At 35.7% G+C, this 23,423-nt stretch overlaps 1 protein-coding gene across 1 annotated transcript in view; it reads right to left on the reverse strand.

The window, feature by feature from the left end:
• Window positions 1–714: 714 nt before the first annotated feature.
• The window catches only part of LOC145278326 (C-type lectin domain family 6 member A-like), a 35,766-nt gene continuing 13,057 nt past the window's right edge, over window positions 715–23,423 (reverse strand). The window contains exons 2-3 of the mRNA XM_080130618.1: window positions 17,781–17,987; window positions 715–2,908 (exon numbers count right to left, since the gene is read on the reverse strand). Coding sequence (XP_079986744.1) covers window positions 2,727–2,908; window positions 17,781–17,987 — 389 coding nt within the window. The 3' untranslated portion in view covers window positions 715–2,726. The remainder of the gene's footprint in view (window positions 2,909–17,780; window positions 17,988–23,423) is intronic.

Genomic DNA, 23,423 nt, shown 5'->3' on the forward strand with positions numbered 1-23,423 from the left:
TGATACAACAGTTTTCTCCAGCATTAGAGCTATTTTTCATGTTTACACAGGTATTTGATAAAATTGTGAAACTGGAACATTCACGATGTTGTTGACAGACTTGGTCACAGCTGAGACCATTGCAATTTGGCATAAATTCTACGCCACAGACTTGATATTTTTCATTATCAGTCATCCTTCTCACTGTTAAATAAAAACAATTATAATTTCTATTAAAAAATTTCAGAAGAATCATTAAGTTATGCAAAAGTTGCAATAAAAGTTAATAAAAATATGTTACTAAATCTGTTCTTTTACTCTCAAATTAAGAAAAATTGGACAATGATTTTAGAAAAATTAATGTAAAATCACAAAACTAAATTCAAAATTTAAACATTTGAAAATTTTGTACCTTCAGTTTTTCCCCTTTTAAATTTTATCATTGAAATTTTACTTTTTAAATTTTAGATTCAAATTTTATGCATTAAAATTTTACATGTTCAGATTTTACACTCTTTTATTTTTCCCTTACAAATTTTACCCTTCAAAATTTTACCCTTCAAAATTTTACCCTTCAAAATTTTACCCTATCTGTCATGTCTTGTTGCTGGGTTCCCATAGGCCGCACAGTTGCTTTATGCTTAGTAACATGCAAAAAAGTATTTTAAAAAAAGCAGCAGGTGGGGGAACTCTGTAAAAAGTACAGCCCTTATTAAAACTTTGGAATTCTTTTCTTTTTTTTTATGTTGCCTTTCCATTGTTTTGATATTTTATTCAGAAAGTGAAGAATAATATTGACATTTTATTTGGAAATTCAAGAATCGCTTAACATTTTATTTAAAAAAAATCAAGAATAATTTTGACATTTTATTCAAAAAGTCAAAAATAATTCTGACAGTTTATTTGGAAATTCAAAAATCGTTTAACATTTTATACACAAAGTCAATAATAATTTTGACATTTTATTCATAAAGTCAAAAATAATTTTGACATTTTATTCAGAAAGTCAATAATAATTTTGACATTTTATTCAGAAAGTCAAAAATGATTTTGACATTTTATTTAGAAAATCAAGAATCATTTTAACATTTTACCCTTCAAAATTTTACCCTTCAAAATTTGCATTGTAAATTTTAGATATTCAAATTTTATCTTTTAAATTTTACATTTCAAATACTATCCTTTCAAATGTTCTCCTTCAAATTTTACACATTCAAATTTGACCCTGACAAATTTTACCTCCTCAGATTTTATCTTTAAATTTTACATTTCAAATTTTATCACTTTCAATTTTAATCTTTTAAATTTTATGATTTAAAATTTTGCATCTTCAAATATTACACTTTCAAATTTTATCCTTTAAAATTTCAAACTTTCAAGTTTTAGCTTTGCAAATTTTACATTAAAAAATTTGATAATTTCAAAATTTTACCCTTTCAAAAGTTACATTTTTAAACTTTATCTTAACAAATTTTAATTTTTCATATTTTACTCGCTTGGCATAATTGGCTTGGTATTAACGAATGTGTTTTTCTAGTCATTTGTATAAGCACCACAAAATGTGTATTGCTTTTCTTTTTTTTAAAATAATTGTTTACTTGGAATCGTGGTACAATGGATAAAGACATTGATTAACAATCAATTGTAAATGATGTAACAGTCACCATAAAAAACTATTTTCTCTAATGGATTAATACTTCCTTGCTGACTAATGCGGTCATGCACTGACCAGTCAGCCATGAGGATACAGTCACCGCTTTGATACAGGATTGGAACTGAGAGCATACTTTTTCCGCCAGTGTTGGCGGGAGCTGGGTGCAATCAGGTGGATGCTGACAGACCCTGGTTGTGGCAGCAGGACTCACTCAGTGCTGGCCTACAAGTCCAAAGAGACCCACGCTTGGCTTCAGAAGGAGTGCTACGACTTTGTACTCTTCTCTCACTGCTCCCTCTTCCTCCCCCGACCTGAATCTGCTGGACTACTTCTGTTAAGTTTTGAGACATTGTGTTGGACAAAGATGGTGGTGTAGTTCAGATCAGTAACCAAGATGGCGACCAAGAATCAAATGCAGTCCGTGGCATACTTAACCTCTTAAGTTCTGAGGTATTGTGTTGAACAAAGATGGCGGCGTAGTTCAGATCAGTAACCAAGATGGCAGCGAAGAATTAAATGCGGTCCGTGACGTAGTAAACGGCGAACTGATTGAATCCAAAATTCGACAATTTTTATAATAATTTTGGGACGTTTTCATTGGTTGTTTAGCACAGCCGATGGTTATAAAAATGATTGGCGAATCCATTCGTCTCATACCCCCATTACAAGTCAAAAACTCTTTACAACTTCATTTGGTCATATGTCAAGAACATCACCAACATGACCTCCCACAATATCAAAGCCAGCCTGATCGCTGCCATCCACTGTGTATTTGATGAGATCCCACCAATACTGGTGGAAAACGCATGCTCCCAGTTCCGAACCTGTATCAAGGTGGTGATTGAGGCTGAAGGCGGCTACATTGAACAAATGTCAACTCTACTATGTAATTAAGTTATCTGAATTGATTTTTTTCAATAAAAGTTTTAAAATAAAGCTGTAGTGTTGTTTTCTTTAGGGCGACAAAGTTATCATTCCACTCTGTACATAAATAACTTGCTAGTTAAAATCAAATATCAGTTTGCAAATCATTTAGGTCTGACATGGAAAATCCGACTAAATAACTTTATATGAATACGTTATTATAAAATGGTCATTCTTTATACTCACACCAGCTTTTCTCACAGATATAATTAAGCTTTATAGTTGAGGTATGCCCATCGAAAATCCATTTTTCTAAGTATACATAAATGGCACTTGTGTCACCCACATTTGGATTTCCTGGTCGCCACCAGTCGCTAGGAAAGTAGGTGCTGTCGTCTAGCCACTTCCAACCTATCAATAAATAAAAAAGGCTTATATGTAATATATCTTAGATCAGGGTTTCACAAACTTCAGGATACCATGGAGCCCCTGAGCAGGGCGAAGGTTTTTCATGGAGCACTAACAAACTAATTTCTAAAATAGATCTGAAAAACATTAATTTCAAATTTTAACTTACACTTGTTCATTTTTTTTTTTTTTTTACATAGGCATCACCACATTATCAAGGCCAAGAGGCCACTCAAGGATAAGGGTTAAAGAGTGTACAGTAGAAATTGGACAATATAGTAATCATTAGTAATGAAAATTTGGTAAATTTGATAACTTATATGGAACGGCTCATCAAGAACTTATTTACGTTAGACTTGAACACAACCATATTGTAGTCAGCCGGAAAGCAGGAAAACGGAAGACAATTCTACAGGCATGCAGTTCTAAGAAAGAAGCTTTGTTCATGGAATCTACGTTTAGGTTTAGGCACAGATAAAGAGTGGAGGGAATTATTGATAGTGTTTACAGCTAGACGAGTGTATCTTGTGAAAGTTAGGCGAGGGGGGACCATAGACTGAAGCTCAGTCGAACACTTTCCATGAAAATAACGATACATCAGAGACAAACTCGCAACATCTCTTCTGTGAGATAGAGGGTGAAGGGAAGAGAAAAGGACATCTCCTACGAGGCTACGAAGTCTATTTTGAACTCTATCAAGGCAGGACAAGTCCTTTCTAGCAGCTCCTTCCCAGATGTGGCAACAGTATTCCATCCTTGGACGTACCTGGCTCTTATATAGATAGAGAATTGCATCAGCAGTGAGATATCTACCGGATCGATAGAAAGATCCCACCATTTTTCCAGCGGCCTTGGCAACAGATTTGATGTACGTGTTCCATTTAAGATCAGGAGTAATGGTCAAGCCCAGAAGCTTGTCAAAACTTGAGGCCTCCTGAAGACGAGAGCCATTCATTTCAATTGATGCCAGATGTGGATCAGAATGTTGATGATGAGAGAAGCTTGGTTTTAGATGCATTAAAGGTAACCAGCCACTCCTTTCCCCATTGTACTATGTGCTCAAGATCAGAGGAGAGAGAATTGGAGAGAACTTGGTCATTTACTGTCTTAGATGTGCTACAATAAATGGTAGTGTCGTCAGCATAAATGTCTACAAATGATGTAAGGATGTGATTTGGAAGATCATTTATGTAGATCAGGAAAAGAGTTGGGCCCAGGATGGACCCCTGAGGGACACCGCATTAATACTGTGAGCTTCTGATTTCTGCCCCTCAACTACTACTCTTATGAACCTATCAGAAAGAAATGATTTAATAATTGAGAAGACATTTCCAGCTATACCATAGCTAGAGATCTTGTGAAGTAAACCTTTATGCCATACCCTATTAAAGGCCTTAGATATGTCAAGAGCAATTGCCCTAGAAAGGTTGTCTCCGTCGAGAGATTTGCTAATCCTATGAGATATAACTGTAAGCACATCTGCTGTAGATCTAGCAGAACGGAAACCATATTGAGTGTCACTAAGAAGGTTATTTTTGTTGAGATGGTTGATTACTTCTCTATTTAACACAGATTCCAGCAATTTACTCATGACGCATAGAAGACTTATTGGCCTGTACTGAGAGGGGGATGAACGATCACCTGAATCCTTAAATACAGGGCATACTGATGAAATTTTCCAGGGAGATGGGAAACTATTCTCCTTAAGACAACGTTTAAACAGTTTTGTAAGTATGGGCACTAGTTCAGGTTGAAGTTTTTTGAGTACTATAATTGGAATACCGTCAGGGCCAGTTGCTTTACTGGAATCAAGGTTTTGATTAGCTTGGCAACATCACGTACAGATATACGTATATCACATAGCGTGTTTTCTGATACAGGAGGAAATATTGGGGGTTGGCGGCCTTGGTCGCAAAGGGTAGAATTAGCTGCAAAGTTCTTTACAAAGAATTTGGCTTTGTCTGATGCTGATGAGATTACCTCAGGTCCATTGATGATAGTTGGGATAGAGCACACGCTTCTGTTCAGGATTCTGTTTGCTATTTGCCAAAACTGGTGGGAACCAAGCCGCTGTTCAGCTACTTTGAACTTAACGGATTGAGCATACAACTCTCTTGCGTTCTTTATTACTTTCTTACAATGGTTGCTGGCAGTCCTGAAAGCGGCTTTAATTTCCATACATCGATTATGTTGGAAGCAGTGGAAAAAGTGATTTCTGTGAGCAATGGCAGCAGCACATTCTGGAGAGAACCATGGCTGGCTATTAGGTTTGATGAAACTTTTTAGAGGGTATGAAACGGTCTATACCTACAATTAACCATTCCGTCAGGTCTGATACTATAGAGGACACATCCTTTTTAAACACGGAATGCAGAGGTAGATCAGATATAAATGTACGAAAGCTATCCCAGTCAGCCTTAGCGTATCGGTATACTGTACGATGGAGAGGTACGTCTGGGGACTTATTACATTTCATTTTTATCTTAATTGATACAACAGAGTTGTCGGAAGATCCAAGAGGCGACAGAACAGAAACTGAACATAGTCTAGTAGGCTCGCATACTGGCCGTCATTGTTGGGCACACGGGTGGGTTCCTGAACAATCTGAGTGAGGTCATAGGCAATGGAGAAATCATGACAGAACCTCCCCTCATCATCGGTCTTGTTTGAGTGGGTCAACCATTCGATGTTGTGAGCATTGAAGTCTCCACATATGTGAATGTTAGCTGAAGGATAAACAGATAGGACTTGGTCAATTTTCTCAGATATGCTTTTAAAGATAGTAACTCCGCTGTTGTGGGGGCGATAGAGAGTAAATATAAATGCAGTAGTGTGAGCTAAAGCAACCCAGAAGCACATATAGGGTAAGTTAGGATCTTCCCTGGAGATGTTCTTACCACATGGAAAGCTATCTTTAATATAGGCACATATTCAATGCCCATGGCGATCTTGGGGGTTAGATTTAGAAGTTAAGTTAGAGTATCCTTTAATTGCGAACTCTTCTAGGGAAATAGCCTGTCCAATGCCAGTTTCACTTAAAAATAAAAGGTCTGATTTAGTCTCCTGTAATTGGGTTTCAACCTCTGGAAGGTTAGGACGTAGACCCCAGATGTTGGAGAAAGAGACATGGTAGTAGGGGTCTACGTTGGAAGTTGGAGAACCGGGTTTAATCGTGTATTTTTTCTTGAAACTTGTCATGATGAAATTTTGGAATTTGTGGACTAGGTCGTCAGATTTACTTAGAGCAGGACAGAGAGGGGAAACTAAGAGAGAAAAAGAAATGAAGAATTTTTTTTTTTTATTTGTAGCTAATGATAAGGTAAAGCCGTAACAATTACCCACTAGTATGGCATCGAGAGGCCCCACCAGAAGCTACTGCATGGTCCAGAATCCATTCACCAAATGGCAATACAGCAGCTCCAGTACTTTGCACCTGCTGATAGGACAGCCTCCTTAGTGGTTAATCCAAGGTTCGGGTCCCTGACTATCAGGCGGATAACGTCAGCCCAGACAAAACGTTTACCTCCAGCACCCTTACTAGTGACATGGCTACAAAGATAGACATAGAAACAAAAAATTTCCGCCATCTCTGCCAACTGTTCGCACAAAATACTGCCAACCTAGAAAACAGCTTTTTCAGAAAAATCACTCATTAAAAAATGAGGACTGAGGGACAAATAAGAAGAAGCGAGAGTAACAGGAGCTGCCGATAATGCATCCACAATGCGTTTTCTACTCTCTATTAAAAAAAAAAAAAAAAAAAATTTATTAATTATTCTACTTAATAAAAGTCCAACAGACGTGTTTAAGGGAAAGTATGGTGATAGATTCCCCTCTCACGAACGAAAAATGAGTACAATTTCGTAATCTATTTTTGCAATCAACTCGGTAGATAAATAAACATTTATGGACGAGAAAAAACCTAGGATTTAATAAAACAGAAATACATAAATTAAATATTGTAAATTTATTTTTTTATTATTTTCATGTAACTTTTTCATGAACCATCCTGCAACTCTTTACACCTGTTATGTATCATATCTATTTCCTGTAAAACAGATCAATAATTAAATATTTGCAGCCATTTAATTTTTCCACATAAAGCATTTGGTCCTTTTAAAAGAGGGCTTCTGGGGTCTGTCAGCCTCACTCACAGAGGCCCAGGGAAACCTGTATTAGATGATAAAATCTGTAATTTTAGAAAGCCAATATACTAAAGAAGAAGAAGAAGGAGAAGAAGAAGAAGAAGAAGAAGAAGAAGAAGTAAATCTATACTCCTATAACCTTCTTAGTGACACACAATATGGTTTCCGCTCTGCAAGATCTACCGCAGATGTGCTGACGGTTATATCCCACAGGATTAGTGAATCTCTTGACAAAGGCTTCCTTTCTAGGGCAATTGCTCTTGACATATCAAAGGCCTTCGACAAGGTATGGCATAAGGGTCTACTTCACAAGATTTTCAGCTACGGTATAACTGGAAATGTTTTCTCAATCATTAAATCATTTCTCTCCGATAGGCTCATAAGAGTAGTGGTAGATGGACAAAAATCGGAGGCCTGCAATATAAATGCTGGAGTCCCTCAGGGGTCAATCCTGGGCCCAACTCTCTTCCTGATCTACATCAATGACCTCCCTAAACACATACTTAAATCATTCGTTGACATCTATGCTGATGACACAAGTATCTACGGCAACACATCAAAGGCTGTAAATGACAAAGTTCTCTCTGATTCTCTCTGCTCTGATCTCAAGCGCGTGGTTCAGTGGGGGAAGATGTGGCTGGTTACCTTTAATGCATCCAAAACCAAACTCCTATCCTTACATCATCAACGCTCTGATCCCCATCTGGCATCAATTGTGATGGATGGCTCTCCTCTGGGTGAGGCCCCGTGTTTTGACAAGCTTCTGGGTTTGACCTTTACTCCTGATCTGAAATGGAACACGTACATCAAGTCTGTTGCCAAGGTCGCTGGAAAGATGGTGGGATCCTTCTACCGCTCCAGAAGATATCTCACTACTGATGCAATTCTCTATCTATATAAAAGCCAAGTATGTCCAAGGATGGAATACTGTTGCCATATCTGGGCAGGAGCTGCTAAAAACAGCCTATTCTGCCTTGACAGAGTACAAAATAGACTTCGTGGCTTAGTAGGGATGCCCTTTTCTCTACTCTGCAACCTCTCTCCCACAGAAGAGACGTTGCGAGCCTATCCTTGTTTTATCGTTATTTCAATGGCAGGTGCTTGTCTGAACTCCAATCTCTGGTCCCCCCTCGTCAATCTTTCACGAAAAACACCCATCTAGCTGAAATCACTGTGAAAAATTTCTGTGCCTAAATCAAAACGCGGATTTCATGAACAAAGCTTCTTTCTTAGAATTGCACGCCTGCTTCCCACTGGACTACAACTTGGATGTCTTCAAGTCCAACGTTAACAAATTCCTAATGAACCGCCCCCTTAAGTAAACACTTCATCAAATCTCCACACTAATGTACTGTACTTGCAATAACCCTTATCCCTGAGTGGCTTCCGGGCCTTGATAAGTGGTGATCACTGTGTAAAAAAAAAAAAAAAAAAAAAAAAAAATTCGTTTTTCTTTTGTGTTTTTATTCATATTAAAAACCCTCTTTTCTATTAGTATTTATTTGCTTTCCCACCAAAATAAAATTTGACACGAGGTCATTTTTAAAGTGAGGTCAAACCAGCTCTCCGGAAAAAAGGGAAAAGGTACGCTCTGGTTGGGTCCAGAAATAGTAATTGTCCCAGTATAGAGGGGTTCCCCTCCATTGACTGGAACAAATTACCTTAAGTGCAGCATCTGAAGAACACGGTATTTATTTGCTCCCCCACCGAGCAAATTAGGCACAAGACCGATTTTTAATGTGAGGAGTGAAGGGGAAATGGGGACCAACTCCCCGGGGAGTAGGGGAGCTGGATAGTGACAATTGGTATGAAGGGTTTCCCCTACATAGACCAAGGTCTTATATGTGGGGTTGCCCCACATATGGTCTTTGCTTGCAGTATCTGCCGGAACAGATACTACACTTTGAGGTATTTATTTGCTCCCCCACTGAGCAAATTAGGCACAAGGCCGATTTTTAAAGTGAGGAGTGAAGGGGAAATGGGGACCAACTCCCCGGGGAGTAGAGGAGCTGGATACTGACAATTGGTATGAAGGGTTGCCCCTACATTGACCAAGGTCTTATATGTGGGGCTTCCCCCACATATGGTCTTTGCTTGCAGGAACAGATACTACACTTTGATCCTGGCCCGAAGGCCAAGAACAACAGAAAAAAGGCAACCTTCTTTTCTATTCGTTTAAAAAGAAATTACAATTTTTTTATATATGGGTTGTGGAATTGCATTCACTAGCAAAAGATCTAGCTAATTTTTATATTCTTTTAAACATTCATTTTAATTAATTTCCTATTAGTTGCTTCGGTTTTCTAATGGGATAATCATCTTTAGTCAACTATTACGTATAATTATATTCATGCAGATATTCTACATTATTTATACTTGCATAATATTTGCATAAAAAGTTTATAGTAAAAACAAAATTGTATCCATATATATTTATGTATACGTATATATTTTTGTTTAACAAATTTTTCCTACCAAACTCCTCTTAGAGTTTTTGGTATAAAGACATGAAACTTAATATATAAGGTATTTGAATCCATGCAAAACTTTATATTTGGGTTTTAGCCTGAAAAAATAGGTGCAAAAGTGTGAAAATTTAAAAAAAAAATGAAATTTGCCAGGTGAAGGTCGAACGCGAGCATTACGATGTATAACGTAGTAGCTATTGGTGCATGTTTTAATTTTTAGCCTTGCAGTAAACATGTTTTCATAGCCCAGCCATTGACGGCAGAGGCAAAATAAATTGTGAGCCGAACGTTTTGGTTTCGATTCTCAGTGGTGGCGCATAAGTCTTTTTTTTATATATACTTTTTTAATCATTACTCTATATTTCTGGTGAGTTAACGTGGTACTTGTGTCCAAAAAACAAACAAAATATATAACTGATCTATTTAGCGTGAAGTGCCTTTAATACCACTAAAGTTGTGTACATTAAGTATCACCATTTCCTTGCGTAAAATTGCCAAATTTGAACGCAAAATCGTCGACATCATCATTTTATGCATAAATTAAATTACGTGTTAATTTGGCGGATGGTCAAAAGCACTAAAAATGAATAATGGTGTTAGAAATTTCAGAATGCAAGGGCGATAACCGCGTGATTGTAAATCACGCGATTATTTCGACCAATCGTATTGCATTGCTCAGTTGCTGCGGAGGAATCAGAAGTGGCGGGAATTTTGTGTTTCAAAAGACAGATTTCAACTTGACGTCGAGCAAAGCAGACGCGCGTAATCTCGCTCTATGCCTAATGAACTAAGGCATGGTTCTACCCCATTTATTTCTCCGCTCATTTAAATGCGGATATTAGCCGGAGGCTAAAATGTTCTACGGATTAATTACTTCTTTATCACTGCCCGCAAGAGGGCATATTATTTTATGAACATCGATCGCAAAAAGTGTGTTGTTCGTATCGACAGTCTGGAAGGATTTCAGAACCCTCAACCAATTCTACGAGCGGCCGATTCTACTAGCATCTTCAACAAGAAGAAAACTACCTTCGCCTTTCAAGGCATGAACTACAACTACCTTCGCCTTTCAAGGCAAGAACTACCCGCCATTTGGCAGAAGCTAAAGAGGGCACTCTTTTGCAATATGGACTCCTCTTTTACCCTTTTGTAAATAAAATTATTCTTGGATTTAAGGTGAGCCTTTGTTGCTTTTCTGAGTCTCTTTCATTCTGCCATAGGCAAAAATGAGTAAGAGAATTTCTTACAATGGAAGTAATGTATTTTGCTATTGTTTTCTTTTGTTAGATTTTAGGCATTTTTTTTTTTTTACTATTTTTTGTAAATAAAATATGCTAATAAGTAAAATATATATTTCTCATATATTATGAAAAAAAACAAAAAACAAAAAAAAAAAACTTCTCACTGTCTGTGTTAATAAAATCAATATACCTGGAAGAAAAATAAAATTATATTGAATCACCATCAGAACTAAACAAAAAGTTTGTAGATTTTAAAAAGAAATTTATGAATTAATAAACATTTAGAATAAAAAAAATGACAACAATAAATATAAAACTTAATTTTGTAAGACAAATACGCTTCTTTTTAACATACATTGACAAAATAGCTAACTTATTACTAACGTTCTCTGTTGACGGAAATTCCCTAACAATGTCTACTGTATTAATTTTATACTTAATAAGAAAATAGATACTAAAAGCAAGTTGCACCCACTACAAATAAAAATCGAATCACAATTAAAATATTTTAGGTTGTGATTGATTTTGCTATTTTAAAATTGCCAATTTTTATATTATATTAAAATATTTAAAAAAAAAAAAACTGATACTGTTACTCAAAATTCTATGTTTAAAAACTTCATATTGCGGATTACTAGAATTTAAATAGTTTAAATTTTTTTTAAGTAATTACATTTTTTGCAATTCTGTTTTTTTTTTAATTCAACTAATTATATTACATATTAAAAAGAAAAATGCGTTTTTGTTTACATAAAATATTGATTTCATTTTTATTTTGTATTTACAACTTCAAAGTAAAAGAAATAAGAATTGTGTGTTTTTATAAAAAATAGTTTTTTTGATTAATTAAAATCCTCAGCTTTATGAAATGTTGGCATTTTAATGAAACTAAATTTATTTTGTTGCACTCCGGAATTTGGACGGAATTTCAAGCGAACCCTTAATTTACTTCACAGTATTTTTATCTTGAGTCTGATTTTCATAACGTTTCGGTCGATGTACCCTCCGACCTTCTTCAGGTGTATCTTGTCGAACTCGGGAATATTTCTGTCGAACTCGGGAATTTGGATGGAATTTTGAGCGGAACCCTTTATTTACTTCACATACTCTAACCAATTACTCTAACCACCGTGCCACGGGTCTGATCCGTGGTGCAGTAGTTAGAGTGCTTTGAAAAATCAATTGTAAAAAGTGATCTTTAAGTTCATTAAAGTCATTCTAAGTCATTTACTTTTTATTTATTAAGTCATTTCAGCCCATTTTTCGGTCATTTTAGTTTATCTTTAAGAATTTCATGTCAATCCTATATTCACGCATTCATTCATTACACGAGAGCACGCGACTAATCGCTATCGACTCCCCTTGAAAAATCGTGAATTTAATGTTAAAACATTCCTAGGTAATTAGACAAAAAACATTAAATCTCAACGTCAGTTTTCCAGATAAGTCAAGATCAGTGCCTTTCTTGATAGGCGAGCATCTGGATCTGTCCTTTCAGATTAAAGGACTCTGTAAAATGGTCGCTGACTTCAAAAATCACAATGTAAAGTTGGCCACAGAGTTTTCTGGTATCAAAGATAACGTTCTTCTAGTGCATGGTCTGGTGGGTATTGATATCATAAAATATATGGGACCCATGCAGATAATTATATTTAGGGACGGATTTGCGTTTGAGTTATCTGAAGGAATAATCTTGTTTGGGTACATTGATAACTTTAGACCCTGTCGGTCAGTACAAGAACAATCGGAGCTGAATTATAGTCGTATTGTGGGAGAATTTTCTTCCTGTGATATCATGCACGTCTACTTTGTCATGAATGCGAAGTCCGAATATGTCGATCCTTGGAACTGTTTTGACGAAGCTGCGGTAGAAAGAAACGTCGATAAGATGTTTAGCTTGGAAACCTTAGGTATAATCGACAAAGTAATCAGCGATTACGATAAGGGAAAAATAGAGACATTTCGTTATTCCATCGAATACCTGAATAACTGTTATTACATTAGTTTGCCTTGGAATTTGGACAAACTTAGTTTCGTTCCTTCTAATTATCAGGTGTCCTTAGCTGTTTTGGATAGAGTTTTGCACAAGTTATCAGGCAGAGGATTGTATACAGATTACTGTCAAGAGTTCTTAGAACAAAAAAAGGAAGGTATTATAGAGAGAATCAATGTATCCCCGGTAGACTTTGGCAAATATACATGGATACCTGATCGTCCTGTATTTAAAAATTAGTTACAAAACACGACTAAAATAAGGCCTGTCTTCAATTGTTTGCTGAGCACAGGAGGACAGCCATCCCTGAATGATAGTGCATATTGGGGTGTGAATCTCTATACTGATATGTTAGAGATCTTGTTCAAATTTAGAACAAACCGTTTTGTCCTCTTAGCTGACATTAGGAAGGCGTTCCTGATGATCAAGCTGAAGAATGAATTTGATAAAAATAGATTTTGCTTTTTCCTGAAATTGTGTGTTCTAAATATAATTCGCTCATTTTTGGATTCGTGTCAAGTCCATTTATTTTGAGTTATATCTTTAAGTACCACATAGAAAAACATGCCTCTAGTCCCTGTAAGGAAATGCTGTTGAACAATTTTATGTTGACAACCTAGTCAAGACTTACCAATCAGCCTCTGAATTACTACGACTATATGTTAAAGCTACAACTACTATGTTAAAGGGTGGATTTGAGCTGAAAACCTGCTGTAGTAATAGTAAATTAGTATCATGTCGTATCAAGCTGGATAATAATAATTCTTCTCATGGCATGCCTTATGAAAAAGTTTTAGGCTATTTATATGATCCTGTGTTAGATGCGATTAAGGTGATTAGCAGTGGTGTTAAAAAGGTCATCTCTACCAAAAGAAACATGTTGTTAGAAAATTCCTCCTTCTTTGATCCCCATTTTACCCATTACTATCAAAGGAAAAGTTATTTTGAGTCAGTTGTGCAAATTAGGTATTGCCTAGGACCAGCAGGTACCGTGTGATATTATGAATAAATTTTATGTAGATCTTGTGATATTGAAGATATCAGTTTTGTTATGTGTACAGTCTATACTGATTCTTCTGCTATTTTAGTAATATTCTGTGATGCTTCTAATCAATCTTACGGTATTGTAGAGTATTTATAGCAACATGGTGAAGCTAAGTTGTTCTATGCTAAAGCTAGAGTCGCTCCATCTGTGAAGAGGACTCTACCTACCCTAGAACTGTTGTCGGTTTATTTGGGTATTAGACATGTCTCATTGATTAAAATGTTTCCTGTGAAGTTTAGAGAAATTATAGTCGCCGTCGATGCACAGGTTGGCTATTGTCTCAGTCTGTTAATACAAAATGTCAATTTACCAAGAATCGCCTTAAAGACATAAAGGCAATAGTGAATGATCTACATGACCGTACTATCCGAGATACAGAAATCCATTAATGAGACCCCTGACTCATCGTTGCACTGATGATTCTAGTTTGGAAGTGATTACCCCTAGTGCGTTCATTCGTCCATTCCCTATAAACACAGTGTGTTTGAGTCTCAATGAAGGGCCCTTTGCTGCAAGTCCTCCTAATCAAACTGATCTAATTGAAGGTTTAAAGGGTAGAGATTCCTTGTTGAAAAGTTTAAATTGTTACGGTACGAAAAGTACTTATTAAGTTTAAGGGAATTGTCTCAAGACTTATATCAGTCAAATTTTGAAAACAAGATAAGGATAGGTGATGTGATATTAATAAAATTTTTTACTAAAGCTAAACCTTATTGGTCCTTAGGAAGAGTAGTAAAGCTCAACTATGGAAGCGATGGAATAGTTCGTTCTGTACAGGTAAAGAAAGGTGACGGATTCCAAGAACATTCGATCAAACATCTGTACCCCTTGAAACTCACTATTTCCCATTCATTCCAAGTACCCTCTAATAATTCTCATCATTTAGTTGAAGATGATATTAATAGTGACTCTCAGTCGAGACCTGTTAGAACGCAAAAATCTGTTAAAGACAGATATCCTGATTTCATTTGGTATTAATTACATTGTATGGATTTTTTTTTCTCTTAATTAGGAGTGTGTAGAAATTTTATTTTCCACCTTCTGTCTTTCCTTCTCTCTCCCTCCCCTTCTTTACCCCCCGCTTTTCTTGGTGTATCTTGTGCTGCTACTGCTTGTTATATCACGTGTTGAATGCGTGCCTTTCGATTGATAAAAGGAGATGTGTGCGCCATTTTGTCGGAAGTTTTGAACATGAGAAAGAAGTTGACTTGCTATCCCGCATCAAGAGAAAAGACGTTAAAAATCGCAACTTTAAACAAGAGAAACTAGTGGTTTGGTTTCTTTTTCTTCAATCGGGATTCATCAAGGAAGACGACACAGAATTAGTCAGAAAAGACGGTTTAAAAAAAAAATCAGTTGTAAACGAAATTACAACAACCTTTTCAGAAAGAACTATTTTAAGGCCTAGAATTGGTCTTGTAAAAAAAAACAGAGGAATACTATCTCCAGTGAGGCGTTAGAATTCACGTCAAAAGGAACCAAGAAATCTTCTATAGAAATATATTACACCACAGAAGATTTGGATTATTTTCTTGGATTACAGAACCAAGAGGATTGAATTTTTCTCGAATGAGAACATTTAAGTTAATGGTGCAAGGGAGGTAATTTACATGCACCCTCTTTTAAAAAGATTAAGTATTGACGTGTTTTATTTAAGTTCTTTGACACGCAGTAAGCTCTGACTACACCTATATTCTTACCCCCACTATCCCTTACAATATTGTTAATGGAGTTCTTTGAGAATCACCAGAGGGACTAATTTGGCAGACACTATTATTGGTGAACATAAAACTGACTATACTTTTCTTTCCCTATTTATCTTTCCATTTATCAAAAAAAATTGTTTATTGTAGTATTCTTTCGTTTTTTTTTCTTGTTTTTTCTTGCTGATGGGATAACCTTCATTGGACGTCATGATAAAATTCCAGTTACTTTTGGCGAACCTTAAAGGTTCTAGCAACAGTTCAGGAGAGAGAAAGAATACAACTAAAAGATAAGAAATGATTAAGAAAGAGGTAAAACTTACTTTGAGGTAAGAATAGTGTTTTTTTTTTTTTTTTTTTTTTTTTTTTTTTTTTTTTTTAGAAGCAAGGATAATTTATACAGAATTTTTTTTTAGAGAGAAGAATTGTTATTCCTGCTTGAGATAGCATAAAAATAAAAAATATCTCATATTTTCTTTTATCAAATAAATATGCATCTTCAACTTTCGTTTACACATATTTGTCGGCTTTTACTTGGGAAAACATTACTTGACCTGATGTAGCTTCGACAGCTTAGTCGAACGAAAACTTTTCTTATTAGAGAAGGCTCTTTTTTCTTGCTGCGCCATTGAAGATTATACACTTTCCTTTTCACTTCGAATATTTCCTGAGGAACAAGCAAACTATTGTTGTTTGCACCGTCACTTTTTTCACTTGTCTGAGATTTAACATTTGCACTTATTACTTTTCCTCTAGACAAAACTTTTGACTTGATTTTTTAAGACTTCTGTCTGAACTCAGCTGGCATTTTTCTCTTCATTTTCGTCACCCAGACGAAAATTTAACTGACGAAATAGGACCTTCATCTAGAGCCTCCTGACGTCTTGCCGCGATGGGTTACTACATCCAACGACCTTTCACTCCCAAAGACCAAGGCAGCAACTGCCTTTTTTCACTTCACTTTTCGCTTAAATCGGCGAGCAAAAAATCACTCGACCAATCGTTAACAAAGAGACAGTCACGTTCTATCAGTAGCAGTCTACAACTTCTTGCATAGAGGGGGGGGGTTAAAGAAAGAAGAAAAGAGAGAAAGAAGGGTAGATGGAAGTATTAAATTCTGACACATGTTGACGGCTTAACTTTCTGTTTACTTTAACAGGAATCTTTACCAGGAACCCCCTCCCCCCCCAAAAAAAAAAATAGTCTACTTAGAGTGAAGTGTCTTTGGATATCGCTAACAACTGTGTGGATGTTAACGTTTGTAACGCAATCAAGGAATGGATCAAATGATTACTGTTGGCATTTCTTTACCCAATGTTTTTCCTTTTTTTTTTTTTTACATAGGCGTCACCACTTATCAAGGCCAAGAGGCCATTCGAGGGTAAGGGTTAAAGAGTGTACAGTAGAAATTGGACAATATAGTAATCGTTAGTAATGGAAATTCGGTAAATTTGTTAACTTATATGGAACGACTCATCAAAAACTTGTTTACGTTAGACAACCATATTGTAGTCAGCTTGAAAGCAGGAAAACGGAAGACAATTCCACAGGCGTGCAGTTCTAAGAAAGAAGCTTTGCTCATGGAATCTACGTTTAGGTTTAGGCACAGATAAAGAGTGGGGGAAATTAGTGATAGTGTTTTCTGCTAGACAGGTGTTTCTTGTGAAAGTTTGGCGAGAAGGGGGCATAGATTGGAGCTCAGCCGAGCACTTGCCATGAAAATAACGATAAAGCAGAGACAAATTCGCAACTTCTCTTCTGTGAGAAAGAGGTTGCAGGGAAGAGTTAGAATTCTTCTGTGGACCGAATTGGATTCGAACTTGGTATATCAGGGTTGTCATTCTGTGTCATTAACTATTTCGCCACTATCACCTCAATGATGATGATGGCTGTGTAGAGTTGCAGCTTAGACCATAGAAAATCCAGTTTCCTTTTCTATAACGATCTACTGTGGAGTATTTAACAGTTCTCTTCATCACGAGGTACGTTTGAAAAAATACATTTCGCACACAGCACGCTGGCCCATTCTTCATTCTGCTTTCTTCTGTATACTTATATGGAGACGAGTTCTTTGTTCTGCTATCGGAAAAGAATGCGTGTCTTCTCAGTCCAGATCATTTTTGCATACGTCCGTCATTCAGGTAGTAAACGTTATCGGGTTACAAACAGTCAGAGTACGTTCCTTACACAAAACAACAAGTGTAAATGAAGATATAAGCCAAGACCATCTTTAGATGGATAACTTTCAAGCAATATAACGAAAAAAAAGTTTATGCTCACCATTAGAAGTCTTCCTGTATCCGACGCGGTAAGCTTTGCCACGGGTCAGGAATTTGATGATCGATTCTTTTTCCTCTTGACTCGTTATGATTAAGAGAGATGCGTTTTTGTTGATGCAAGATTGCTGACTGCCATCAAAAGAATCGCCAACGTCACTCAGATAAATGCACTTGGAATTGAAAGCTGACCATTTTTCTGCAACGTTGGCTGTAAATAAATTAAAGAAATTAATATGATTGATTATAATGCAAGATATATAACATCATGGCAGGAAGTACACGGCAGATAATTTTTCATGTAAGATTAAAATTTAGTAGAGAATGAAAATTTCCAGTTAGAATTTAAAAGTTTAGAAATATTATTACATAACAGGATATGACGTTATGAGAAGTACGGGGCAAAAAAAGTGAGAGAGTTCCTGCCTCTAGAAACTAAACTATGGGGTTGGGAAAAGAAGATGTTGCTCATTATGATTTACTTGTTTCAAATTACCATAAATCCAATATATGAGCAAAATAATGGAGTCATTTGTTGTTTTTTTTAATACTTCGATTATTCCAGTTACCAAAATAAGTGAAGAGAAAAGATCAACATCTTTACAATTACTACTGTGACTGTAGTAGTCATCAATATGGACATTTTTTTTTCAACTAGGATTTCAGGGAGAAACAAACAGCTGTTTGTGTGGACTTAAAAGACCTATGAAGATCAAAAGATTCACCTACACTAGGCTATTTTAAACAGCCTCACGAAAGCAATTTTATGTCGAAAATTTAATGAGATAAAAAAAGTTGGAGTTTAGTGGAATAAAAATTGACATCTAATCTTGAATTCGTAGCTAGAAAATTTTATTTTCTTGCCTTTGGTAAAAGTTATTTGTAAACTATTTGATTTTCACTATGTTTCTTCTTATTGTATAATCGCAAAACTTTTATTAGGAAAGAAATTCTTGGTGAGACTCTAGAATAGAATTTGCAAAAGTTATGTCATTCTGAACGTTACGACAGGCATCTACATCTATCATGGTTTAATTGTGCTCTAAACAGAAACATTAATTTCGAATACGCCCCTGTCTTATCAAAAATCTACTGTTCGTTTTATACGTAGGGCCATTCTGCTTGTGTGGTGATAAAACTTCTCAAATGTACTTGTGATGTTAGACTGTATAAGGGTGTTAATTTTGGTCAAAATCGAACTGTTCCTTCCTTAATCAGATTTTTTCGATTATCGATTATTAGAGATATGCTGATACAAAACCTATCTAAGAACACAAGCAGACACAGAGTACATTTGTGTGAAATAAAATAAAAATTGGCTCAGCTATTTCGAAGTTCATAGGGAACGAACAAGGATTATATATAAGTAGATAGATTAAAACGAGGTATAAAGCTACAGCATTTTCATTTTGATTACATAGAACATGAAATATGCCATATTACATGTGAGCTTTTTATGATGAGTTCAATTTAAAAAGGAACAAAATGACAAAGTGCTGGAATATGTGGAAGAGAAATTTTGGAGACATTCCAAGATTCAGTTTGAAACCAAATCTAAAACAAAGAACAATATACAAAATTGTTCAAAACCGAAAAAGTCACACAAAAGAAAGTAGATATAAGCCATAGAAAAAGAAACAAACTATAGAAATGGAAGTGATTTGCAATGGAGATTTTGGTAGCGTCACCAGAAATATCTAGAAAAGCCATAATAAAAAGCTTGCATGGCAATATGCATTGCGAAATAACCTTTACACAGAAACATTTAAAACTTGAATCTTGCTGTCTAGAACATACTTAAAACATAGGCAGCTACACACACAAATGTCCAAAATGTGCGAAAATGAAGAATGTTTGCTAGAATAAATTACACAAAATAACAATTATAATTACAGAACTTTGGTGTAGACTTCATATGAATCATGCAGAAGTTGAATTATCTTTGTTATTATTGATTGAGATTGTCGGACTGACTTCCTCATCTTGGTTGTTATCGTCACAACGTTTCGGCCGTTTTGCCCTCCGGCCTTCATCAGGTGTATTGTATCGAACTGGGGAACCGTTTGTTAGGAGTCTCGAACCCAACCCTTTATTATTATTATGGGGGTACCGTGTTCGGACTCCAGCTAGGCTCTGGGACATAGTTGCCGATTCTCTGTTTTGAATGTTACTTTTCACTGCCTTCAGGATTGAACTCAGTACCTTTGGGTAACTGTAAACTTTGATGCAACGTCTAGGACCACTCGGCCATATGTCAGTAGGACTAATAATAAAGGGTTTGGTTCGAGACTCCTAACAAATGGTTCCCCAGTTCGATACAATACACCTGATGAAGGCCGGAGGGCAAAACGGCCGAAACGTTGTGACGATAACAACCAAGATAAGGAAGTCAGTCCGACAATGTCAATCAATGAAAACATCTCATCTCAAAAATACAGACAATTACTATAGAAAGGTTATTAGTTGACTCTTGGCATGGCCTGTAGATTTTTGTGTAAAAACTGAAGCATGCATGGTCCCCTGTGAGTGCACCGTGAATGAGGCATTAAAAAAATGACTAAGTTCAGCATTTGTCCCTCATCCACACCCCAAATCCTAGTTAAATTTGAGTTCAGCACCATGCAAAACTGCTAAATAGACATACACGGAAATATGGAAAAATAGTTAAAAAAATGGAGTGTTTTTATTAGCCCTAAAAGAGCCCCTGGGACACACCCAAGAGTTATCGCGAAGTATATTAAAAAAAGAAATAAAATCATATAGAAATCAGTTAGTTACAACGTTTCATAAAGTTTTATAAAAATCCGAGGCATCAATTTCTTTTTAATAAGCACAAAAGTGTCAATTTTAGCCATTTTTAACTCGAAAGGAGAGCAACCAGAGTTTTCCCGGAAAATCCGTTCTGTTACATTTTTACTCATATCATGTTTGCGCAAAATTTTTTTTAAATTCCAAGGTGTAGTTATTGAGAAAAGTGCGGACAGACAAACGGACGAACAGACGAGGGACAAGGGTAAATTTACAGGTCCACCCTCCTTTTGTGAGGGGACCAATAAAACTAATAAAAAAGAAACAAATATTAGGAATGATAGTTTCTAGAAATGGCATACTAAAACACAAGTGCCTCATGAATTTTTGTGATCAAATGTTTATGTTTATGATTAAGTAATATCAATTAATCCCATATGAAACAACCCCATACAATCCACAGACAAAGGGAGTTGCAGAACGAATCGTACAAACAATAAAACTAGGGTCGAAAAGCATTTTCTTCTCAGCAACAGGAGATTGAAAATTTTCCTCCCGAGACTAATATTGAATTATTCAACATTACCACATGTAGATGGACTAGAAAAACATATTAAAGCTCCATTAAATATGTTTTATTCAACTAATGAAAACGTGTAGTATAAGAGAAATAAAGAAGCTGAAACTGAAAGAGCGACTTTCGTAATGCGAAAAAGACACAACATAGAATTCTGGCGGAAAAGAGCAATAATATTGTTGTCCATATAAACCAATTAAAATCTTTTTTTTTTACACAGTGATCACCACTTATCCAGGCCCGGAAGCCACTCAGGGATAAGGATTATTGCAAGTACATTACGTTAGTGTGGAGATTTGATGAAGTGTTTACTTAAGGGGGCGGTTCATTAGGAAATTGTTAACGTTGGGCTTGAAGACATCCAAGTTGTAGTCTGGTGGGAAGCAGGCAGACGGAACAGAGTTCCATAGGCGTGCAGTTCTAAGAAAATCTAGTCAAGAATGAGGAAGAAACCTGGAGTGAAGATAGTGGTGACACTCTTAAACGATAATATAAGTGTGCAGACATAATTGAATTTTTATTTGCTAGCAGGATTTACAGTTAACAAGAAGATTAATGAAGAATATGCATTTCCTTTTCTCATTCTTATCAAATATTACTTTCATTCTAGTGCTTGCGTACAAACACAATTACTTATTCCTCCCTTTAAATAAAAAATACACCATGTAAGTATAATGCGCTGTTTTTTCATAGTTATAAAATAATGCGAACATTTAACTGTTTATTTTATTTTTAGATGATTATTAAAAAAATGTTTACTGTTATTAGTGGACTGGGTTGGATTAAGTAATTTTTAAAAGATATATTGTAGTGAAATACTATATCGATAATAACATGGTACAACAATAACAAAGAGAAGTTTTTATAGTCAGAAAGAAGGTTTGTTTTGTTACCGTAAAATGCTGTTAGAAATATTTAATATTGTCAATAGTCTGCGTTGGACTAAAAAATAAAAATAAATAAATTGTAATGAAGCAAAATATTATATTTGTAAAAAGATAATAGCAAAAAAAGTAAAAAAAAAAATGATTGATATGTTCACAAAGAAACAGTAATTAATCTTGGTGTTTTTAATTTTGTAATGAAATTATTTTGTAAAGTAGAATTTTTAAACGTAACTCAACTAATAAAGTACACTATATTTACGTGCAAATAACATGAAAGCAAGAAAGACGCACACACATACAACAATACGTAGATATACTTAAATTCACATAATTTGATTAATATATTTATATATATATATATATATATGCATACACATATACTTATACACACACACACACACACACACACACACACACACACACACACACACACACACACACACACAAATTATCTTACTCGCTACTTAATTTAGCTGAAATAATGCGAAGCTCGCGATTTGTTTACAAACAAACGTTTGAGCCCTCTACGAGTAGCGGACGAATGTTTATTTAAATAATCGTTTGGACAGGTTAATTTCGGCCACCGATTCCGTAGTCAAGGGGGTAGGACTGCCGACTGTCATCACGACGGTTCTAGGTTCGATCCTCGGCTTGGGAGAGGTGTTAGTCTAGCGGCACTGATGAGTTGTGATACAACGAAACAGGTCTGTATGTCGATGACTAAAATATATTTTATAAAGCTCCCCTCTTTGGTAGAGCACTCTCGTAAATTATCTTACTCGCTACTTAATTTAGCTGAAATAATGCGAAGCTCGCGATTTGTTTACAAACAAACGTTTGAGCCCTCTACGAGTAGCGGACGAATGTTTATTTAAATAATCGTTTGGACAGGTTAATTTCGGCCACCGATTCCGTAGTCAAGGGGGTAGGACTGCCGACTGTCATCACGACGGTTCTAGGTTCGATCCTCGGCTTGGGAGAGGTGTTAGTCTAGCGGCACTGATGAGTTGTGATACAACGAAACAGGTCTGTATGTCGATGACTAAAATATATTTTATATATATATATATACTAACAAAAGTACCCGTCGTTGACTTGGTTCAAAAACAACCTACAGAAAATGGACTCTGATTTATGAAAGTATTATAGGTTATGAAAAGGAAGGGTTGTAAAGAGATTGCTTCGAATTTGGGGGTATCAAAACCAAAGCAAAATATGATGAAAGTAAAAATAAAATAGATAAACCCCATAATTTATTATACCATACATGTTCACACTGAAACACTTATCACAATATTCTGTGGATCTATATTAAAAAACCTTGTTAAACTTTGTGACATATTTACATTCTATGGAGATCAGGCGCGAACGAACACCCCAAAATTTTATTATACCATATTTCTTCAAACTGAAACATAATTATCAAAGTATACTT

The sequence above is a fragment of the Euprymna scolopes genome, chromosome 6 (assembly GCF_053919585.1).
Source record: "Euprymna scolopes isolate OS-2025 chromosome 6, ASM5391958v1, whole genome shotgun sequence".
NCBI lineage: Eukaryota > Metazoa > Mollusca > Cephalopoda > Sepiida > Sepiolidae > Euprymna > Euprymna scolopes.